Source organism: Setaria italica, chromosome VIII (genome assembly GCF_000263155.2).
Source record: "Setaria italica strain Yugu1 chromosome VIII, Setaria_italica_v2.0, whole genome shotgun sequence".
Classification (NCBI taxonomy): domain Eukaryota; kingdom Viridiplantae; phylum Streptophyta; class Magnoliopsida; order Poales; family Poaceae; genus Setaria; species Setaria italica.
The window spans coordinates 1,579,196-1,595,642 of record NC_028457.1 but is presented as its reverse complement, the minus strand read 5'-3'; the positions used below and the strand labels follow the sequence as shown (position 1 = coordinate 1,595,642).

At 41.8% G+C, this 16,447-nt stretch overlaps 3 protein-coding genes across 7 annotated transcripts; all 3 read right to left on the bottom strand.

Moving 5' to 3' along the window:
• Positions 1–22: 22 nt before the first annotated feature.
• LOC101764013 lies at positions 23–4,600 on the bottom strand. 2 transcript variants are annotated; one of them, XR_002678968.1, is made up of 13 exons: positions 4,303–4,600; positions 4,033–4,130; positions 3,756–3,838; positions 3,402–3,528; positions 2,438–2,501; positions 2,057–2,154; positions 1,885–1,969; positions 1,656–1,779; positions 1,295–1,396; positions 1,074–1,138; positions 456–537; positions 279–354; positions 23–168 (listed from the first exon to the last, which is right to left on the bottom strand). XR_002678968.1 is itself a non-coding variant. In XM_004978576.3 (13 exons), the coding sequence occupies exons 1-13, from the start codon at positions 4,509–4,511 to the stop codon at positions 135–137; spliced, it is 1,251 nt and encodes a 416-aa protein (XP_004978633.1). In that variant the 5' UTR covers positions 4,512–4,598; the 3' UTR covers positions 23–134. The 2 variants fall into 2 exon arrangements, 1 of the variants encoding a protein (XP_004978633.1); XM_004978576.3 differs by having other exon boundaries at positions 279–358; positions 4,303–4,598.
• Positions 4,601–5,283: 683 nt separating this feature from the next.
• Positions 5,284–9,676, bottom strand: LOC101762397. 2 transcript variants are annotated; one of them, XM_004978571.4, is made up of 13 exons: positions 9,347–9,676; positions 9,144–9,241; positions 8,898–8,980; positions 8,636–8,762; positions 7,849–7,909; positions 7,481–7,578; positions 7,315–7,399; positions 7,099–7,222; positions 6,723–6,824; positions 6,543–6,607; positions 6,072–6,153; positions 5,868–5,947; positions 5,284–5,771 (listed from the first exon to the last, which is right to left on the bottom strand). In XM_004978571.4, the coding sequence occupies exons 1-13, from the start codon at positions 9,547–9,549 to the stop codon at positions 5,714–5,716; spliced, it is 1,266 nt and encodes a 421-aa protein (XP_004978628.1). In that variant the 5' UTR covers positions 9,550–9,676; the 3' UTR covers positions 5,284–5,713. The 2 variants fall into 2 exon arrangements, 1 of the variants encoding a protein (XP_004978628.1); XR_002678767.1 differs by having other exon boundaries at positions 5,699–5,771; positions 5,868–5,943.
• Positions 9,677–9,771: 95 nt separating this feature from the next.
• On the bottom strand, positions 9,772–16,407 carry LOC101763071. Of its 3 annotated transcripts, XM_004978573.3 has the most exons (13): positions 16,131–16,406; positions 15,699–15,796; positions 15,422–15,504; positions 15,174–15,300; positions 14,896–14,956; positions 14,267–14,364; positions 14,111–14,195; positions 13,887–14,010; positions 13,513–13,614; positions 13,369–13,433; positions 10,356–10,437; positions 10,155–10,234; positions 9,772–10,072 (listed from the first exon to the last, which is right to left on the bottom strand). In XM_004978573.3, the coding sequence occupies exons 1-13, from the start codon at positions 16,319–16,321 to the stop codon at positions 10,015–10,017; spliced, it is 1,254 nt and encodes a 417-aa protein (XP_004978630.1). In that variant the 5' UTR covers positions 16,322–16,406; the 3' UTR covers positions 9,772–10,014. The 3 variants fall into 3 exon arrangements, with proteins under 3 accessions (XP_004978630.1, XP_022684724.1, XP_022684722.1); XM_022828989.1 differs by lacking the exons at positions 9,772–10,072; positions 10,155–10,234 and having other exon boundaries at positions 13,349–13,433; positions 16,131–16,407; XM_022828987.1 differs by lacking the exons at positions 9,772–10,072; positions 10,155–10,234; positions 10,356–10,437 and adding an exon at positions 12,964–13,230 and having other exon boundaries at positions 16,131–16,407.
• Positions 16,408–16,447: the final 40 nt, after the last annotated feature.

Sequence of the window (16,447 nt, the reverse complement as noted above, 5' to 3'; positions counted from 1 at the left end):
TGAGGCCGTCGCATTCAACTTCTTGACGATTGTAACTTACTCCAACATACTTGTAACAGAAATTGCATATTTAAGTTAACAGACAGGTATTTGAGCCCACATTACATTCTCACACACAAATTCCTAGGCGAACTTTAATTCCGACCAGTTTCCACCATCCGCGAAGTCCTGTCAATTCAAGTGGCTAAAAATGTTAGCTCAGAAACAGAAGTACGGAACACATTTAGTTGAACACTTGAACTATCGTCCTAGGTTCTTCAAGTTGGAACAAAAATTACTTGTTCATCACAAAGTTGGTTGCTCCTTGAGTTGCACGCTCGAGAAGCAACTTCCTTGCTTCGGTCGCTATTCCCTCTGGCTACACCACAATGGAATTGACAGTTTAGGCAGGCAATGAAATTATTTTGTTAACTCTTCAATTTTTCCTCCTGAAAAAAGCACCCTGACGGCCTGACCTCTTCCGGAAACCAGACGCCTGGCTGTGTGTTGCCCTCAAGAATCGCTAAAACAAATGCAGCTGCTGCATAACCGACCGATCTGAAAAATCCACACAATTTTTAGTAGCTGCTAAAACTTAGGGGTACACCTGAGCTTCTAACGGACTGTGCACATAATAAAACTCATAAATCGAGAGGCTTTGAACCCTAAACCCTAAACGTATGTGTTCATGTTTGTTTACTTTTCTGGTTAATTAGATCTGGCAACATTTAGTTTTATAACAAAGTGAAACTTCCTATGAGTAAATAATGTTGGACCTAGATATTAATTGCTCCCTCCAATCACAAATAAGTAGTGTTTTGGTGTTGTCTTAAGTCAAATATTTGAAACTTTGGTAGCATATTACTTTTTAAGTGTTGAGTTTGAGTATTTAAAAATGTTACGGTTAAATTTATCTCAAAATATAGTTTCATCAAAATATACTTTCGCAGTGTTTTGTAAATATTTGTAACAGTAAGGATGAATCAAAAGTTGTATTTTGGCGACCTTGTTGATGTCTGAAACACCACTTGTTTGTGACTAGATGCAGTAGGTATTATATTGAGGTTACTTAATTGTTACTGCTCTGTACTTACAGGGATAGCTTTCTATGAGTAAATAATCCAAGAATATTCTGGCCATTTGAATACTGCAAGTCTACCTGCAGAAAGAAAATGAATTTGATTGGTGTAATGCGATTTATTAGTCCAGGTTCCTGCTTACTGGAGATGCATATTGCTTAGGATTCATGTGCCACCACATTTTCTCTGGGGCAACTTTTCTCTTTTATTTTTTTAAAGAGATGCATAATACATACTCTCATGGAGACACACTCTCCTACAATGCCATCAATGGTTCGAACAATGGGATCGATGGCCTCAACTAACTTCAAAACATTATTTTTGTCCCTCAAGATATCCTACAAAGCACAAAGATGGAGTCAGGTGTAATGCAAATTAACACCAATGACCTTTTTATTATACTATGCTCATTATTTCAGCCCAGTGGTGATAATTACGCTGGTCAAGTGAGAGACAGCTAATGCTGGTTATAATCAAGGTAATTGTAGAAAGACAAATTCTATTAACTTTTAGTTACCCTCACTAGTAGAATTTATAATTAAAAGGATCAAAATGAATTAACTTCACAATGCATAATTTGGTTGAAGAAATACATACAATTGGTAAGAAATTAGCGAAATAATGCATTCCCCAATTCCAGAAGATAGGATCAGAACCAAATCGAGCACTAACAGTGGGCACATTTAAATACTTAAAAGCACTCTTCACTTCAGGCAAATTCCTGGAATAGATAACATGATATGAATTTATTAGTTTCCTTTATGGCTACTGGATTTCCGGTTTGTCAATTATGCTGCAAGGTAAAGTATTGGCCAAAAGTACTTACAGTAAGTAAACATCTTTCTTTCCAACGCCCTTTCCAAAATCAATGTTCAGAACTCCACTGTAGGGCTTCAGCTTGATTTCCTCTCCTAGATTAGTAATAACAATGACCAAAATCCTAAGATATTCCTCGACACTGAAGAACACCACAAGTGCAGATAGGAAGTCAAAAGTACCCTTGTTATATGTAATGGCATCCTTCCCAAGAAGCAAAAAACTTGACGCCAACGTTGTTAGGCCAACACCACCAGAACCTGCAATGTAGTAGGAAAACCTAGAGAAGAGATTTAGTGGATGCATAAGGATGCTAATTTCTAAATTCATAAATCTCGAATCATTTATAAACTTATGAATGCGATACATAGAGATGTTTTTAAAATAAGAGGGTTACTCAAATTAAGTACCTACTAGGACTTAGGAGTGAAATCATATATATAACGGGAAACAATACTTCACTCCACCACGTACCAGAAGAAAACCAAATATTGCAACCACCCTTCTTTGTACACCGAATGATTATTTTGAATTTACTTTTCTAGACCATAAAGAATTCTAACCTTAGTCTTTCAGGTTTGCAAACTTTTTTGCTTCTTGCAGCATGCACAAGCTCAGCAGCCATCACTGTCACAAGAGCAGAATACAACAAATGAACAAGCAATAAAAGACTTGTTACTTTTTGCAACAAAAGAACTGATTATGTTCACCTCTTCTATACATTTCAGCAGCTAGTACTACTTAACAAAGCACATGCACAACCATCTATGTATAATTTTTCACTAAGTCAATTGCACAAAAAAAATCATTATCCTAACCAAATATTGCATTTTGAGTTCCTTTGCTCACTTTTAGAAGATATGGTCGTTAATTGAGGATCGATAGGTGATTCAACAATGATACTCGCACATGTATATTAAATGGATGCAGTAGTTTTGGACAATATGTAGTCAGACTTCGTATATTAGCGCAATGATCCTTCGACCACTCATATGAGTGAATGTATTTAGCTTTTATATATAGGGTGAAGTCAATACAAGTTGAAAATATTAAAGACTCTTATCATTTTCCTAAAATATAGTGATAAAAAAAGTAGCATTAAAGGTTGTTTCTTCAAGAACCTATTACGCCCATGTTATGCGTTGAAGTACAGAGGAGTACTTCGTTTCTCAACTGACATTATGCTAATTGCTAGCTTCATATATATTTCTATATTTCAGTTTTAGGCACTTGCAAGTAATCAATCTTATTAGTGGTTTTGAAAACAAATTTTCTTGTTCCCATTCTTCGTATACTTCCTTGGCTGCATCTTGTGCTTCCATTGAAAAGTACTGTGAGCTATATATCATGTGCATGCCATTTATCTCTCAACTATTGTTCAAAGGAGATGCGGTTGCTCTTAATCAAAGAACAAGCATGACTGACAAACTGAGGTACTATAAACTACTTATAACGCTAGCTCTTAACAAACGGGAGAATAGAAAGCAATACTGAAGTATTGTATCAAGCTAAGGGAGATGTGAAGACCATTGCTCACTCCAGGACATATGCCAGCGGTAATAATAGCTGGAACACCACTAGCTTTTGCCTGTTCATGGAATCCTTTTGCTCTCCATGAATAATCCACGTCGTCGCAAACATCAACGTATGGTGTCTGCGTGGGATAAATAAATGAGGATGCCAAGTTAGTAATAATAGTAAGCATATCATTAACCTCAATAGACGCAGTGTAAATTATGCGACTGATGAGTGTGCACATGCATAGTAAGTGAGCTTAGCTCAACTGGTTAGGGTACGAGGTGTTGGTCGTGAACTCGCCTCCTAGGTTGATCTAATTTTTTTTGTGTGCACATGCACCAAGCATGGCATGCATGTTTTCACCTTAGTAGATATTGCCGCCTCCAAGACGGTGCACCTGTCCTCCCTTTGGAAAGGGCCAGCAGCATGAACAACTAAATCCACACCTGGGAAAATAAAGGGAATGTAACTCTCGAGCCAGTCATGCATGTTTCTCATCATCAAGCAAAACATAACCAATGATGGGTTATAGGAGCCAAACATTATATGGAAGTTATACACAAATCGCGGCATCAAAGTCGTCGTGCGCATGAGCATGAGTAGTGCATGGCATACGCTGGAGAAAATGTTACAGACTAACCATTCAGCGCCTCCTCCAACATGCTTGCATCATGAATATCAGCTTGGACAAACTCGGATCGCTTTCCAAGTTTAGATGCCAAATATTTACCTTTCTCCCTAGAAAATAGTATGCTCATTAGTAATTATAAGTTAACCATGGGTATCCATTCAAATTTCAAGCTAATTAATAAGGGCCTCCAATCTCAAATCTGCCATGGCCATTAGCCTTCCACTTTTGTTTCTTCTTCTAATCAAAAATAAATGATGGCCATGCATGCATGATGCTTACCGGTTCCTGCCTCCGATGAGGATGTTGAGGTCGGGGCGGAGCTTGGAGAGCGCGGTGGCCGTTGACCAGCCCACGCGACCGGTGCCTCCCAGCAGCAGCACACGGGCGCTCCTCGTTGCAGCAGCAGCTTCGCCGACGGTGGAATGAGCGGCGGCGGCAGGAGGGGTGGTAGGAGGGAGCGGCATGCATGCTCGGACGACCATGGCCATGGTGAACTATATTCCTCTTCGTCTTCCTCGTCCTCAGCTCACAGGGGCTCTCCATCCATGTTTTGCATATAAACTAGCCGCTATTCGCTTGCTTTCAGGTTTATTAGCAGGAGAGATAAGAAAGAATAATCGATTGCGTATCGTCGGCATTAATTGGTCAACTCAAGTATATACACTATCTAATTGCACACGCCACCCACAAACCACAAATGCATGCGTCACGCGCGAAGATCACACGGTATGCACCTGATTCTGCAATCCCCATACCGTTGACCTCATAATCCCTAAACTCTGTTTTCTAGCTAGAGTTTTAGATGTCACGAAGGCAAATGATGAAGTGTAAGTGATGCAAAATTGAATTGAATGGAACTATTTCACATTATAGGACTGACATCTTCAACTACTTGGTTGCCGCAGAGATGTTGGAAACAGAGCACTTGCTCATCACACCACATGGTTCGTTGTCCTTGAGACGTGCATGCAACACCTCAATCTTTTAAGTTATACATGCCTTACTAATTAGTGATCGAGGTCCAGTCGTTAGAAATTGAGAGAGTAAATAAAATAAATAATTAGGATCCTTTCACATCCAAAAAAACTCAAACAAAAGACAAACATATAGCCAGTAACAGCCCAGAATTTGTAAAAAAAAATATTACAGAAAATGAACGTTCGACTATTTTGCAGTGGGCACATATATCACAACATAAATAATAGCTAGTAACATGTATGCATGGCTACTCTACAGTCTACACTTGCACTTACAAAAATATAGGTCATAAAGAAATGCTGTAGATTTGTTTAGTTAACATCCATATGACAAAGGATAATGTTTTAAAAATATCCTCAAACGGGTGGTAGTTGCCACCACACCATGGGTAGCTACCCCACCCCCAGAGCTGATGCTGAAAGATAGGCTAGGCCTATGCATAGTCAATCATTAATGTGTAGAGATGAACATTGCATGGTTTTGGGTCTAGGGTGTTTCATGTACCATGCTTCCACACCCATTCAAGTGTACCTTCATTGTTCATATACAACGACCCTTTAAAAAACAAGATAGCCCAATCAATCATACAAAAACATCGTGCTCGATCTTGGGGACTTCAACATCCTGCTGGCTGCCACATTCAACTTCTCTAACTCCCAAGATTTAGCTGAGCACTGTCAAGCATCCAAGAATTTTAGCATACTTAATCATCTCACACATAAATTCCCAGGCCGACTTCCTTTGGATCAGTTTCTACCATCCAGGAAGGCCTGCCAATTCAAATGGCAGAACAAGTTAGCTCAGAGATAAAACATATCAGCTGAAACATTATATGAGGCTATTGTGTTTGGGCAATGAAAAATCACTTGTTCATCACGAAGTTGCTTGTCCCTTGAGATGCACGTTCAAGAAGAAGCTTCCTTGCTTCGATTGCTATCCCCTCTGGCTGCATTACATCAAATTGAGACGGTTTAGTTTGGGGAACAAATCTCCTTTGTAAACTCCTTTTTTTTCTTGCCTAAAAAAAAGAAACTTCTCTTTTCCTTTCCTCTTTTTCCATTAAACCTAACCTCTTCTGGAAACCAAACGCCTGGCTGGGTGTTGCCCTCAAGAACTGCCAAAGCAAATGCAGCTGTTGCAAAGCCCACCGATCTGAATATTCCAATATAGCATGCTTAGATAAAGTAGATATAGACATATAGTTTTCCTTATGTAACTAGTTCTCCGATTTTGACGTATGAATTCCTTTTGGTGGCATCTGACTAGAAAATTTTCATAACATTAACACTGTAAGAGAATGCAACCAGGTATTTTCCCAGTTTTAAACAAAAAAAATTGGAACAGAGGATTTCCACAGGAAGATATTGTAAATCAAAGGAAATCATCAGTTCATATTGCATTGTGCTTTGGACAAAGCTAATGCAAGCTTCGTATTTGTACATAATCAGATAGCAGGTGGTGAAAATGTTAAGATTAAAATACTAGATATCAATTAGGTATTGGATGTCAAGAATGCTCAATTGCCCGTGCTTTGTACTTACACAGATAGCTTCTTATGAGTAAATAGTCCAATAGTATTCCGGCCATTTGAACAGTCCAAGTCTACCTGCAGAAACAAATTAAATGAAATGGAACAGGCAATGACCATTAATTAGTGGTCCAGTACCACTCTTAACACACATAAAGAACTTTTTTTCCTGGAACACACATAAAGAACTTACTCTCATGGAGACACGCTCTCCTACAATGCCGTCAATGGCTCGAACCAATGGATCAACTGACTTGACTAAATTTTGAACCTTAACTTTATCCCTCAAGAACTCCTGGAAGAAGCAAGATGGAGTCAGTTACTCAGGTCAAATTAACTCCAACTCAATCTGAAAAATTGTTATGTATATGTTCTGGATTCCAGTCAATTACAGATCATTTGGGTTTAACCATAATAGAAGAATTACTGGTTCAATGTTGTGACTGCCAAAAGATATATGCTAGTAGCTGTTTGTAACCTGTATTAGTTTTAGTTACTACTGGTAACTACAAATAGAAGGGTTCAAATGAATTAACTTCCTGATGCATAATCTGAGGAAAAGGACATACAACAGGTAAGAAGTTTGCGAAAGCCTGCATTCCCCAATTCCAGAAGGAAGGAGCAGTACCAAATCGGGCACTAACAGTTGGTACACCTAAAATCTTAAAAGCACTCTTCACTTCTGGCAAATTCCTGGAATAGGTAACAAAATGTGAAATGTATTAGCTTCTTAAGGATATATTGGATTTCAGTGTTGTAAGTTATATTTGGCTCAAAGTACTTACAGTAAGTAAACATTTTTCTTTCTGACCCCCTTTCCAAAATCAATGTTCAGACCTCCGCTGTAGGGCTTCAATTTGATTTCTTCTCCTGAATTAGTAACACAAATAAGAATGTCTTGAAATTTTCCCGAGGAACACCATAGTATGCAAATGAAAATGTAGGAGGTACCCTTGTTATATGCAATTACATCCTCCCCAAGAAGCAGGAAACTTGTTGTCAGTATTGTTGGACCAGCACCACCAGTACCTGCAGTATAGTAGAAGAATCTAAAAAGGCATTTAGCAACATATAAAATAGGTCTGGATGTGTAAAAACACTAATTACTACCTTCATAAATCAAGGAACCATTGAAGAAAGTGGTTAATACAACACAGAGATTATGAGGTGTTTGTAAACATAACATGAATACTCTCAGCCTATCTATAGCAAGGAACGTATCATACTTGTACGATTTACAGAAAATCATATCCACACTTTCCATACACTGAACAACTATTTTGACATGTCCTTTTCTAGAAAAAAAAAAGAAATCTAACCTGAGTCTCTCAGGTTCACCATTTTCACTTCTTGCAGCATGTACAAGCTCAGCAGCCATCACTGTCACCAGAGAAGAATACAATACATTAATAGTCACTACAAAATTCAAGATATTCCACCTCTTCTAGATGGAAACTTCTATTACTTAATGAAAGAAAATTCACTAAATTATTTGTACACAAATTGGTGTGGTCAATTTTGATTTGTATCACATTGTGTCCTGGAACTGGAAGAACGAATGCGCAATTGAGCCTCTTCCTCAGTTGGTGAGGACATGTTATTTAAGTTTGGCAATTAAACGATAATCCATTGGTCCATTACTCCATTCCCTAGTGCACAAATGTATGCAGTTTTTCTTCCTGGACAGTGTCTAGTCATACAATTTTAACTTTAATTTGACCACACTAATATGAGAAAATGCATATAGATTGACGTAACCAAATGATACTAATATATCACCATAAAAATACATTCATTACATTTCCAGAGCCTTTAGCAGCACACTGTGATAGAAAAGATCAGTAAATGTCATTTCTTCGAAATCCTGATATGTCATTGTTATGCATTTTGTGCAGAGGGAGCAACTCATTTCTATAATTTCAATGTTGCGCATACATGCTTAATCTATTTCCCCATTTTCCCTCTTCATACTAGCTTGAGTTCACATGATTTATCTAACTTGCCGTCCAAAAAAATGTGGTCGTACAATTTGTCAAAAGAGAATAAGCACATACGAGGAAATTTATGAATATCAAATTACCAACAGAAAGAAAATACACCAATTACCATTGCTGACTCCAGGATATATGCCAGCAGTAGTAATAGCTGGAATACCGGCAGCTTTTGCTTGTTCATGGAAACCTTTTGCTCTCCATGAATAATCAGTATCATCACAAACATCAATGTATGCTGTCTGCTCAGAAAAAGGAAGTGTGCCAATAGCATTTTCAGGTAAGTAACATTTTCTTAAATTTCAATTGATTTCACAAAAATGACGCAATTGCGCCTCAAGCACAGCATCTTTCTGTTGGCGAACTTTCTGTGCTACCTTAGTAGATATCGCTGCCTGCAATACAGTGCACTCCTCCGCCCTTTGGAAAGGTCCAGCAGTATGGACAACTAAATCCACACCTAGGGAAAAAGAAAATTTTCGGGTAGTTATTCTTCTCCTCAAGCAAAATTAAACAGTGGTTTAGGGGCTCCAACTGTTGCAAAGCTCCAAACAACATCAGGAGTCAGGTGAGGGTTGTTTGGAGCTTTAGTCAGATCATAAGTAGGATGTGGCATTACTAACCCTGTAGCGCTTTCTCCAGCAAGCTCGCATTGCGGATATCAACTTGGACGAATTCAGACTTCTCGCCAAGCTTAGCTGCAAAGGATTCACCTTTCTCCCTGGCAAAATGGGCCACCGATAAGTGGCATATTATTTCAGAACGAACAGATAAGGACACGCTGCTGGTTCAGACTTCAGAGGAGTTGGTATCGAGGGTGGGGTACCGGTTCCTGTCTCCGACGAGAATGTTGAGGTCAGGGCGGAGCTTGGAGAGCGCGGTGGCCGTGGAGCCTCCGACGCGGCCGGCGCCGCCGAGCACGAGCACGCGGGCGCTCCTGGAGGGCTTCCTCTTGGCAGCGTCGGCTGACGGAGCGGTGGGCGCGGGGGCGGGAGGCGCGCATGCTCTGACCACGCCCATGGTGGCCATTCCGGTGGGCTTATCGCCTAGGGGGCTACGGGCTACCGCTCTCGCCGAGGGATGTCGGTGAAAGTGTTGCGTCGCCGTGGGCGCTGTTTGGAGCGAGCGCAAGAACGACGTGCGTCGTTGGCAACCGTTGGTGATGGTGGCAGTGGAGCGATGAACGTCAAATGAATTTTAGGTAAGGTTGTTGCACAGACAATGCGTCTGCCAGCGTACAAGTTTATCATCTGTGTGCTGCACAAAATTGCTTTTATTCACCTGTATTCTTTTTTCTTATAACCATCATTTTTCATGTACAGCCCTTTCAAAAATAAAATAGCCCAAATAGTCATACAAAAACATCATGCTCAATCTGGGGGGCTTCAACATGCTGCTGGCTGTTGCATTCAACTTCTCGCAGATGGTAAATTACTCCAATATTTAGTTGGCCATTGTCCAGCATCCAGGAAATTTAAGCACATTTATATCTTCTCACACATAGATTCCTAGGATGACTTCCTTTGGATCAGTTTCTACCATCCAGGAAGGCCTGCCAATTCACATGTTAGCTCAAACAAAACACGATTTGGAACATTAATGCTGTTTTTGAGTTTGGGAAAAGGAGAGATCACTTGTTCATCACGAAGTTACTTGTCCCTTGAGATGCACGCTCAAGAAGCAGCTTCCTTGCTTCGATTGGTATTCCCTCTGGCTGCATTATAACAATTTGACGTAGTTTAGTTTGCGAAATGAAGTCATTTCTTGACTTTCCTTTCCATGTTTTTATTGTACTAAACCATTTTTTAGGGCTATTGTACTAAAGCATTACTCACCTCTTCTGGAAACCAAACTCCTGGCTGTGTGTTGCCCTCAAGAACCGCTAAAGCAAATGCGGCTGTTCCAAAGCCCACTGATCTGAAAATTCAATCTAGCATATGCTTAGGTGCAGTGTAGAGTGAAGGAACCGCGACACACTAAGAGGGAGGTAAATTGGGTGTTCTAAAAACTAAGGTTCCAAGCACATATAAAAATCTAATATAATTTCTATCTAGATGTGTACTAGGTTTTTCAATGTGTTGCTATCTTTACCGCAAATGAGTTTTGCACCCTAGGTTCCAATCCTACAAACTACACATGACAATTATAGGAAAGTAAATGCGGAAAGTAAGTGCAATAAGAAATGCTGAAGGTAAATGAGGTAGAGGAGGCAAACTCCCGGCGTGACGACACGGAGATTTTTACCGAGGTATCGGAAAGCAAAGCTCTCCACTATCCTCGTTGTTGGAGCCCCTCTCAAAAGGAATGCAAGGGCATAAACTCCCCGGTCAAGTAACTTCGTAGGATAGCCGACGGACCTTCCCACGCGCAAGTGAGTCTCCGCCTAGCCTCTTCCGGATGCTCCTTGCCGCTTTTCACTTGGTAGAGCGTCAGCAAAACACCTAGAGCCTCTCCTCCCTATCACAAGCACCAACAGCCACTCCACAAACGCGATTGGAGGGTCTCGCAAGACTTACAAGCCCCGGATTTGTCCTGGATTTACAACTCTTGGTGCGCGCAAGCACCAATACAAAGGAGGTGTAGGCAACACCCTAAAGCAATGCGCTAATAGGCCTAAACTAGCACTAATCAAGACCTAAGTCTTATGCTAATTGCCTTAATCTTCTCTTAAGCACTTTGGTGGATAAAGCACTTGTGTGTATGTGAGAACCAAACCTATAGCACGAAGAACCTATTCATCGTCCTCCCTTGGAGGCTCTGACTACTTTTAGGGTTCTTCTTGCTTGATTGCAATGGATGGTGTGGCTGTGCTTATATAGCCTTATCTCTCTAACAACCTTATCTCTAATGACATGCTAACAAACCAATCTTATTCTCCTCTTGGTACTATTCACGAGCTATAGTACTCGTGGGCCTAGGCCTGCGGCTAGCCCACTTGCCATAACACTTCACCACCCCTCGAAGACAACTCATCCTCGAGCTGTGGCAATGCTCACAGCTGCAGACCATCCATGGATGGAACCCGATGGCGATGAAGCACACTTGAGCAGACGTAGTTGAAGGCCTGGACAAGCTGTAAGCAGATGGCGGCGTGAAGACTGCACCAGGTCAGGAGGTCTGCGGAGTCTCTGAGCTGCTGGGAGGCTCGAGCGTGTTGAAAAGGAGCGTCCAGGGAGGAGGCTAATGCCACGGGCATCGAGGCGACTGGCGAAGCTGCGACCGGCAGGTATGGTGACGCTACCGGCTCCAGGGCATTGCTGGCGGGTCGGCCCACGGATGTGCTAGAGGTGGCGCTGGCATGCTGGCCCGCGGGCGTGTCAGAGGCGGCGCTGGTAGGCTTGCCTGCGGGCGCGCCAGGGATGGTGCCGGTAGGGGAACACACGGGTCCGCACGCCGGGTAGGATGGCGAGTCGCAGCTTCAGCGGGCGAGGACTGTGGCCCCTGCGTGCGTGGTTGCTGTAGGAGGGCAGTGTTGTTGGTGTAGATGCCGCCGACGGACTCGATGTGGTGGTTGGAATCAGGTACGACACCCTTGGAGGAGAAGGCGTTGCCGCTGATGGTGCTGCGGGGGTTAGCGGCACAAGTGATGTTGCTCGAGAAGATGCTACCACGATCGTCAGTAAGGAAGCCGTAGAAATGGTGGTGAGGCAGGTGCAACGACGATGTATGAATCTTGTATGAATCTTCCACCGAATCAACAGTGGAGATAGTCCTCGCCAGCAGATTGGAAGATGTTGTCGTGGCCGGTGAGGACAATGTTGCCATGGCCGTCGCGGTTGCGGCAGGTTGGGTCTTCACTGGCGGTGAAGATGGCGGCGCTACGATCTTGTCCTTCAGGAGCAGTAACTCCTCACGGAGCTCGCCGAATATCTCACGTATGTTGTGGGCGAAGAGATCAAGCCCTTCCGAAACATGATTGACATCGTCGGACACGCATCTGATGCCCTCAACCAAGGTGGTGAAATCTGCCATGGCTGGTTGTTGATGCGAAGATGCAATTTGTGGGTGAGTTTTGGAGGATTTGTGGGATCAACCTAATCTGGCGCAGGGGGGAAAATTGGTGATGGCAGGGTCGCAGGATCTAAGGCTCTGAATACCAAATGATATGGTAGAACTAGGGATAGCACGAAGAACCTATTCGTCACCCTCCCTTAGAGGCTCTGACTACTTTTAAGGTTCTTCTTGCTTGATTGCAATGGATGGTGTGGCTCCGCTTATATAGCCAGCTACCTAACAAACCCAATCTAATCTAAAAAACCTTATCTCTAATAACATGCTAACAAACTAATCTTATTCCCCTCGTGGTACTGTTCACGAGCTACAGTACTCGTGGGCCTAGGCCTGCGGCCGGCCCACTTGCCATAACAGCCATTTTCCTTACACATAGTGTATTTCCAGTAATCTCGGTCACCTGGTAAAAGAAACTGAAGAGCACACGAGAACTTCTCAAATTAACCATACGTTAACTTCTTTGCCAATTTTAACTATAAATTCCTGGGCAATAAGGTGATGCTAGATTACAAATGTAAAGCTAACACTAACATTGTAAGGGATTGGAAATAAAACAAAAATCTGAAGTACACATTCTCCCAGTTTGAGGCAAAAGATGGAAACAGATGGTTTCCATAGGTTAATTTGGAAAGCAAGGAAACCATCAATATTGCTGCGGCATGGACAAAGTTAATCTGAGGCCGGAAACGTTTCCTTTTTCTAAAAAAATGGACAAAATTAATCTGAAGTACACCTGAAGCTTTGCATTTGTAAATAATCAGACAATTAAAAAAATTAGAATACTAGACAACAGAGGTATTGTGCAAGGATGCTCAACTGCTTATGATCTGTACTTACACAGATAGCTTTTTATGAGTAAATAATCCAATGGTATTGCGCCCATTTGAACACTCCAAGTCTACCTACAGAAATGAAATAAATTTTATCAGACAATATCCATTAGTAGTCCATCACTACTCTTGACACAGCTGAAGAACATACTCTCATGGAGACACGCTCTCCTGCAATGCCATCAATGGCTCGAACCAAAGGATCAACAGACTCAACCAACTTCTGAACCTTACTTTTGTCCCTCAAGAACTCCTGATGAGGACCAAGATAGGACCAGGTCAAATTAACATGAACTGAATCCGAATATTGTCATGTACAGGTTCTCAATTCCACCCAACAGCAAACCATAAAGTTTATAACTTTAATGCAGGAACTACTGATTAAATGTTATAATTGTAGGAAGATAAATGCTAATAGCTGTCTGCAACTGCTATTATTATTACAGTATTACCAGTAGCAACTATAACTAAACACGCTCAAATGAATTAACTTTATATAATGCATAACCTGAGGGAAAGACATACAACAGGTAAAAAGTTTGTGAAAGCCTGCATTCCCCAGTTCCAGAAGAAAGGAGCAGTACCAAATCGGGCACTAACAGTCGGCACACCTAAAATCTTAAAAGCACTCTTCACTTCAGGCAAATTCCTGGAATAGGTAATGTAATGTGAAATTTACTCCTCATGGATGTTCAGTTTTATAAATTATAAGATATAGAAAAGAAAAATATGGCCCAAAGTATACTTACAATAAGTAAACATTTTTCTTTCTGACCCCCTTTCCGAAATCAATGTTCAGAGCTCCACTGTAGGGCTTCAATTTGATTTCTTCTCCTGAATTAGTAACACACTTAAGATTTCCCCGAGGAACACCATAAATAAGCAAACGAAGAAATAAGAGGTACCCTTGTTATATGCAATTACATCCTCCCCAAGAAGCAGGAAACTTGTTGTCAGTATTGTTGGACCAGCACCACCAGTACCTGCAGTATAGTAGAAGAATCTAAAAGGACATTTAGCAACATATAGAATAGGTATGGATGTGTAAAAATCTGGTTACTAGCTTCAAAAATCAAGGAACCATTGATGAAACTGGTTAATACAATACAGAAATTATGCAGGTGTTTGTAACATAACATGGTCTCGGCTATCTATTTTTTTTTGAGATAGCCTCGCTTATGAGAGTACAAGTTGTAGTATCCGAACTTACACATAGACACACACCCCACGCACGCACCCAACACTAGCACGTGTTGAGGCTACAGCAGTCCAGGAAAATTCCTGGAAAATCCCCCCGAAACCCGGTTCCGAAGGGGATCGAACCTGAGACCTCCTACTGAGGCCGGTGCTACCGAGCCTTGTGGTGACCAATTGGTCCCAGGCCTGTTCGCATCTCAGCTATCTATTAGGAGAGAACATATTATACGTGTACGGTTTTAACCGGTACATACCAACACAAAACTATATCCAGCTCCAGCCACCCTTTCCACACTTAACGGGTATTTTTCGTTTCTAGCAAATAAAGAACTCTAACCTTAATCTCTCAGGTTCGCCATTTTCACTTTTGGCAGCATGTACAAGCTCAGCAGCCATCACTGTCACCAGAGAAGAATACAATACGTTAATAATCAGTAAAAAAGTCAATTATTCTGCATCTTCTAAATAGCCACTTCTATTACCAGAAGAAACACCATCTATGTAGAAATTTAATTAATTTTTTTGTAAGAAAATTGGTGTGGTCCATTTTAATTTGCATCACATTCTGTCCTGAAAGAAGGTCTGTACAAACGTGCAATCGAGTGCACTCCTTACCATTGCTGACTCCAGGATATATGCCAGCAGTAGTAATAGCTGGAACACCTGCAGCCTTTGCCTGTTCATGGAAACCTTTTGCTCTCCACGAAAAATCAGTATCATCGCAAACATCAATATATGCTGTCTGCTCAGGAAAAGAAAGTGTACCAATAGCATCTTATTTTTTTTTTCTTCAATTGATCTTACAAAATTAGCAATCGTGCATAAAGCACGTCATTTTTCCATTGGCAAACTTTCTGCGCTACCTTAGTAGATATCGCTGCCTGCAACACAGTGCACTCCTCCGCCCTTTGGAAAGGTCCAGCAGTATGGACAACTAAATCCACACCTGTGGGGAATGAAGAAAATTTCAGGTAGTTATGCTTCTTCTCAAGCAAAATTAAAATAGGGGCTTGAACATCGGGAGTCTGCAGAGGGTTGTTTGGAGCTTTGCAGCTGCTACTGCTATTGTGGAATTGTACCATGAATCGATAAACTCTGATTGATTTAGCCGCAGCATAAGTAGGATGCTGCTTTACTAACCCTGTAGCACGTCCTCCAGCATGTTGGTATTGCCGGTATCAACCTGGACAAATTCAGACTGCTCTCCAAGCTTAGCTGCAAAGGATTCACCTTTCTCCCTAGCGAAATGGCCACCAATAAGGTACAATCAATTTATAGTAAATTGCGGTATACAAGAATGGATATATCAATTCTAGCAACTCGACTATATTGTTGTATGAAACAGTAATTGTAACTATTTTAGTGCGTTGGATAGGCTGATCACAGAATAAGCTATTCTATGGCCGGGCTAGAGCATACTCTACCGGTATGTATGTATATGTATATGTATATGTGTGTATATATATATATTATATATATATATATGTATGTATTTTGATATGCAGCTTGATTGCTTGAACAGATAACAAGGATACTCTGCTGATTCAGGGGAGGTAGTATCAGGGTGGATACCGGTTCCGTCCCCCGACGAGAATGTTGAGGTCGGGGCGGAGCTTGGAGAGCGCGGTGGCCGTGGATCCTCCCACACGGCCGGTGCCGCCGAGCACGAGCACGCGGGCGCTCCTGGAGGGATTCCTCTTGGCAGCAGCTGTGGCCGCGGCGGCGGGAGGCGCGCATGCTCTGACCACGCCCATGGTGGCCATTCCGCTCCCGTGCGCGCGGTGGGCTACCGGCGCTCTCTCCAAGAACGATGTGTCACGTGTGAGACGTGTGGTCGTTGGCAATGGCAAATGGCAACCAACCAACCGTTGGCACGGTAGCAGGCAGTA

Coding starts and splice junctions, on each gene's coding strand:
- LOC101764013 (XM_004978576.3), bottom strand. CDS start 4,511: ATGGCCATGGTCGTCCGAGCATGCATGCCGCTCCCTCCTACCACCCCT. Junction 3,529..3,755: donor AGGCGGCAATATCTACTAAG/GTGAAAACATGC, acceptor TATCCCACGCAG/ACACCATACGTTGATGTTTG. Junction 1,397..1,655: donor TCGCTAATTTCTTACCAATT/GTATGTATTTCT, acceptor TGTGCTTTGTAG/GATATCTTGAGGGACAAAAA.
- LOC101763071 (XM_004978573.3), bottom strand. CDS start 16,321: ATGGCCACCATGGGCGTGGTCAGAGCATGCGCGCCTCCCGCCGCCGCG. Junction 15,797..16,130: donor CTCGTCGGGGGACGGAACCG/GTATCCACCCTG, acceptor CCATTTCGCTAG/GGAGAAAGGTGAATCCTTTG. Junction 10,073..10,154: donor AGTAACTTCGTGATGAACAA/GTGATCTCTCCT, acceptor GTGAATTGGCAG/GCCTTCCTGGATGGTAGAAA.
- LOC101762397 (XM_004978571.4), bottom strand. CDS start 9,549: ATGGCCACCATGGGCGTGGTCAGAGCATGCGCGCCTCCCGCCCCCGCG. Junction 8,763..8,897: donor AGGCAGCGATATCTACTAAG/GTAGCACAGAAA, acceptor TTTTCTGAGCAG/ACAGCATACATTGATGTTTG. Junction 5,772..5,867: donor AGCAACTTCGTGATGAACAA/GTGATTTTTCAT, acceptor TTGAATTGGCAG/GCCTTCCTGGATGGTAGAAA.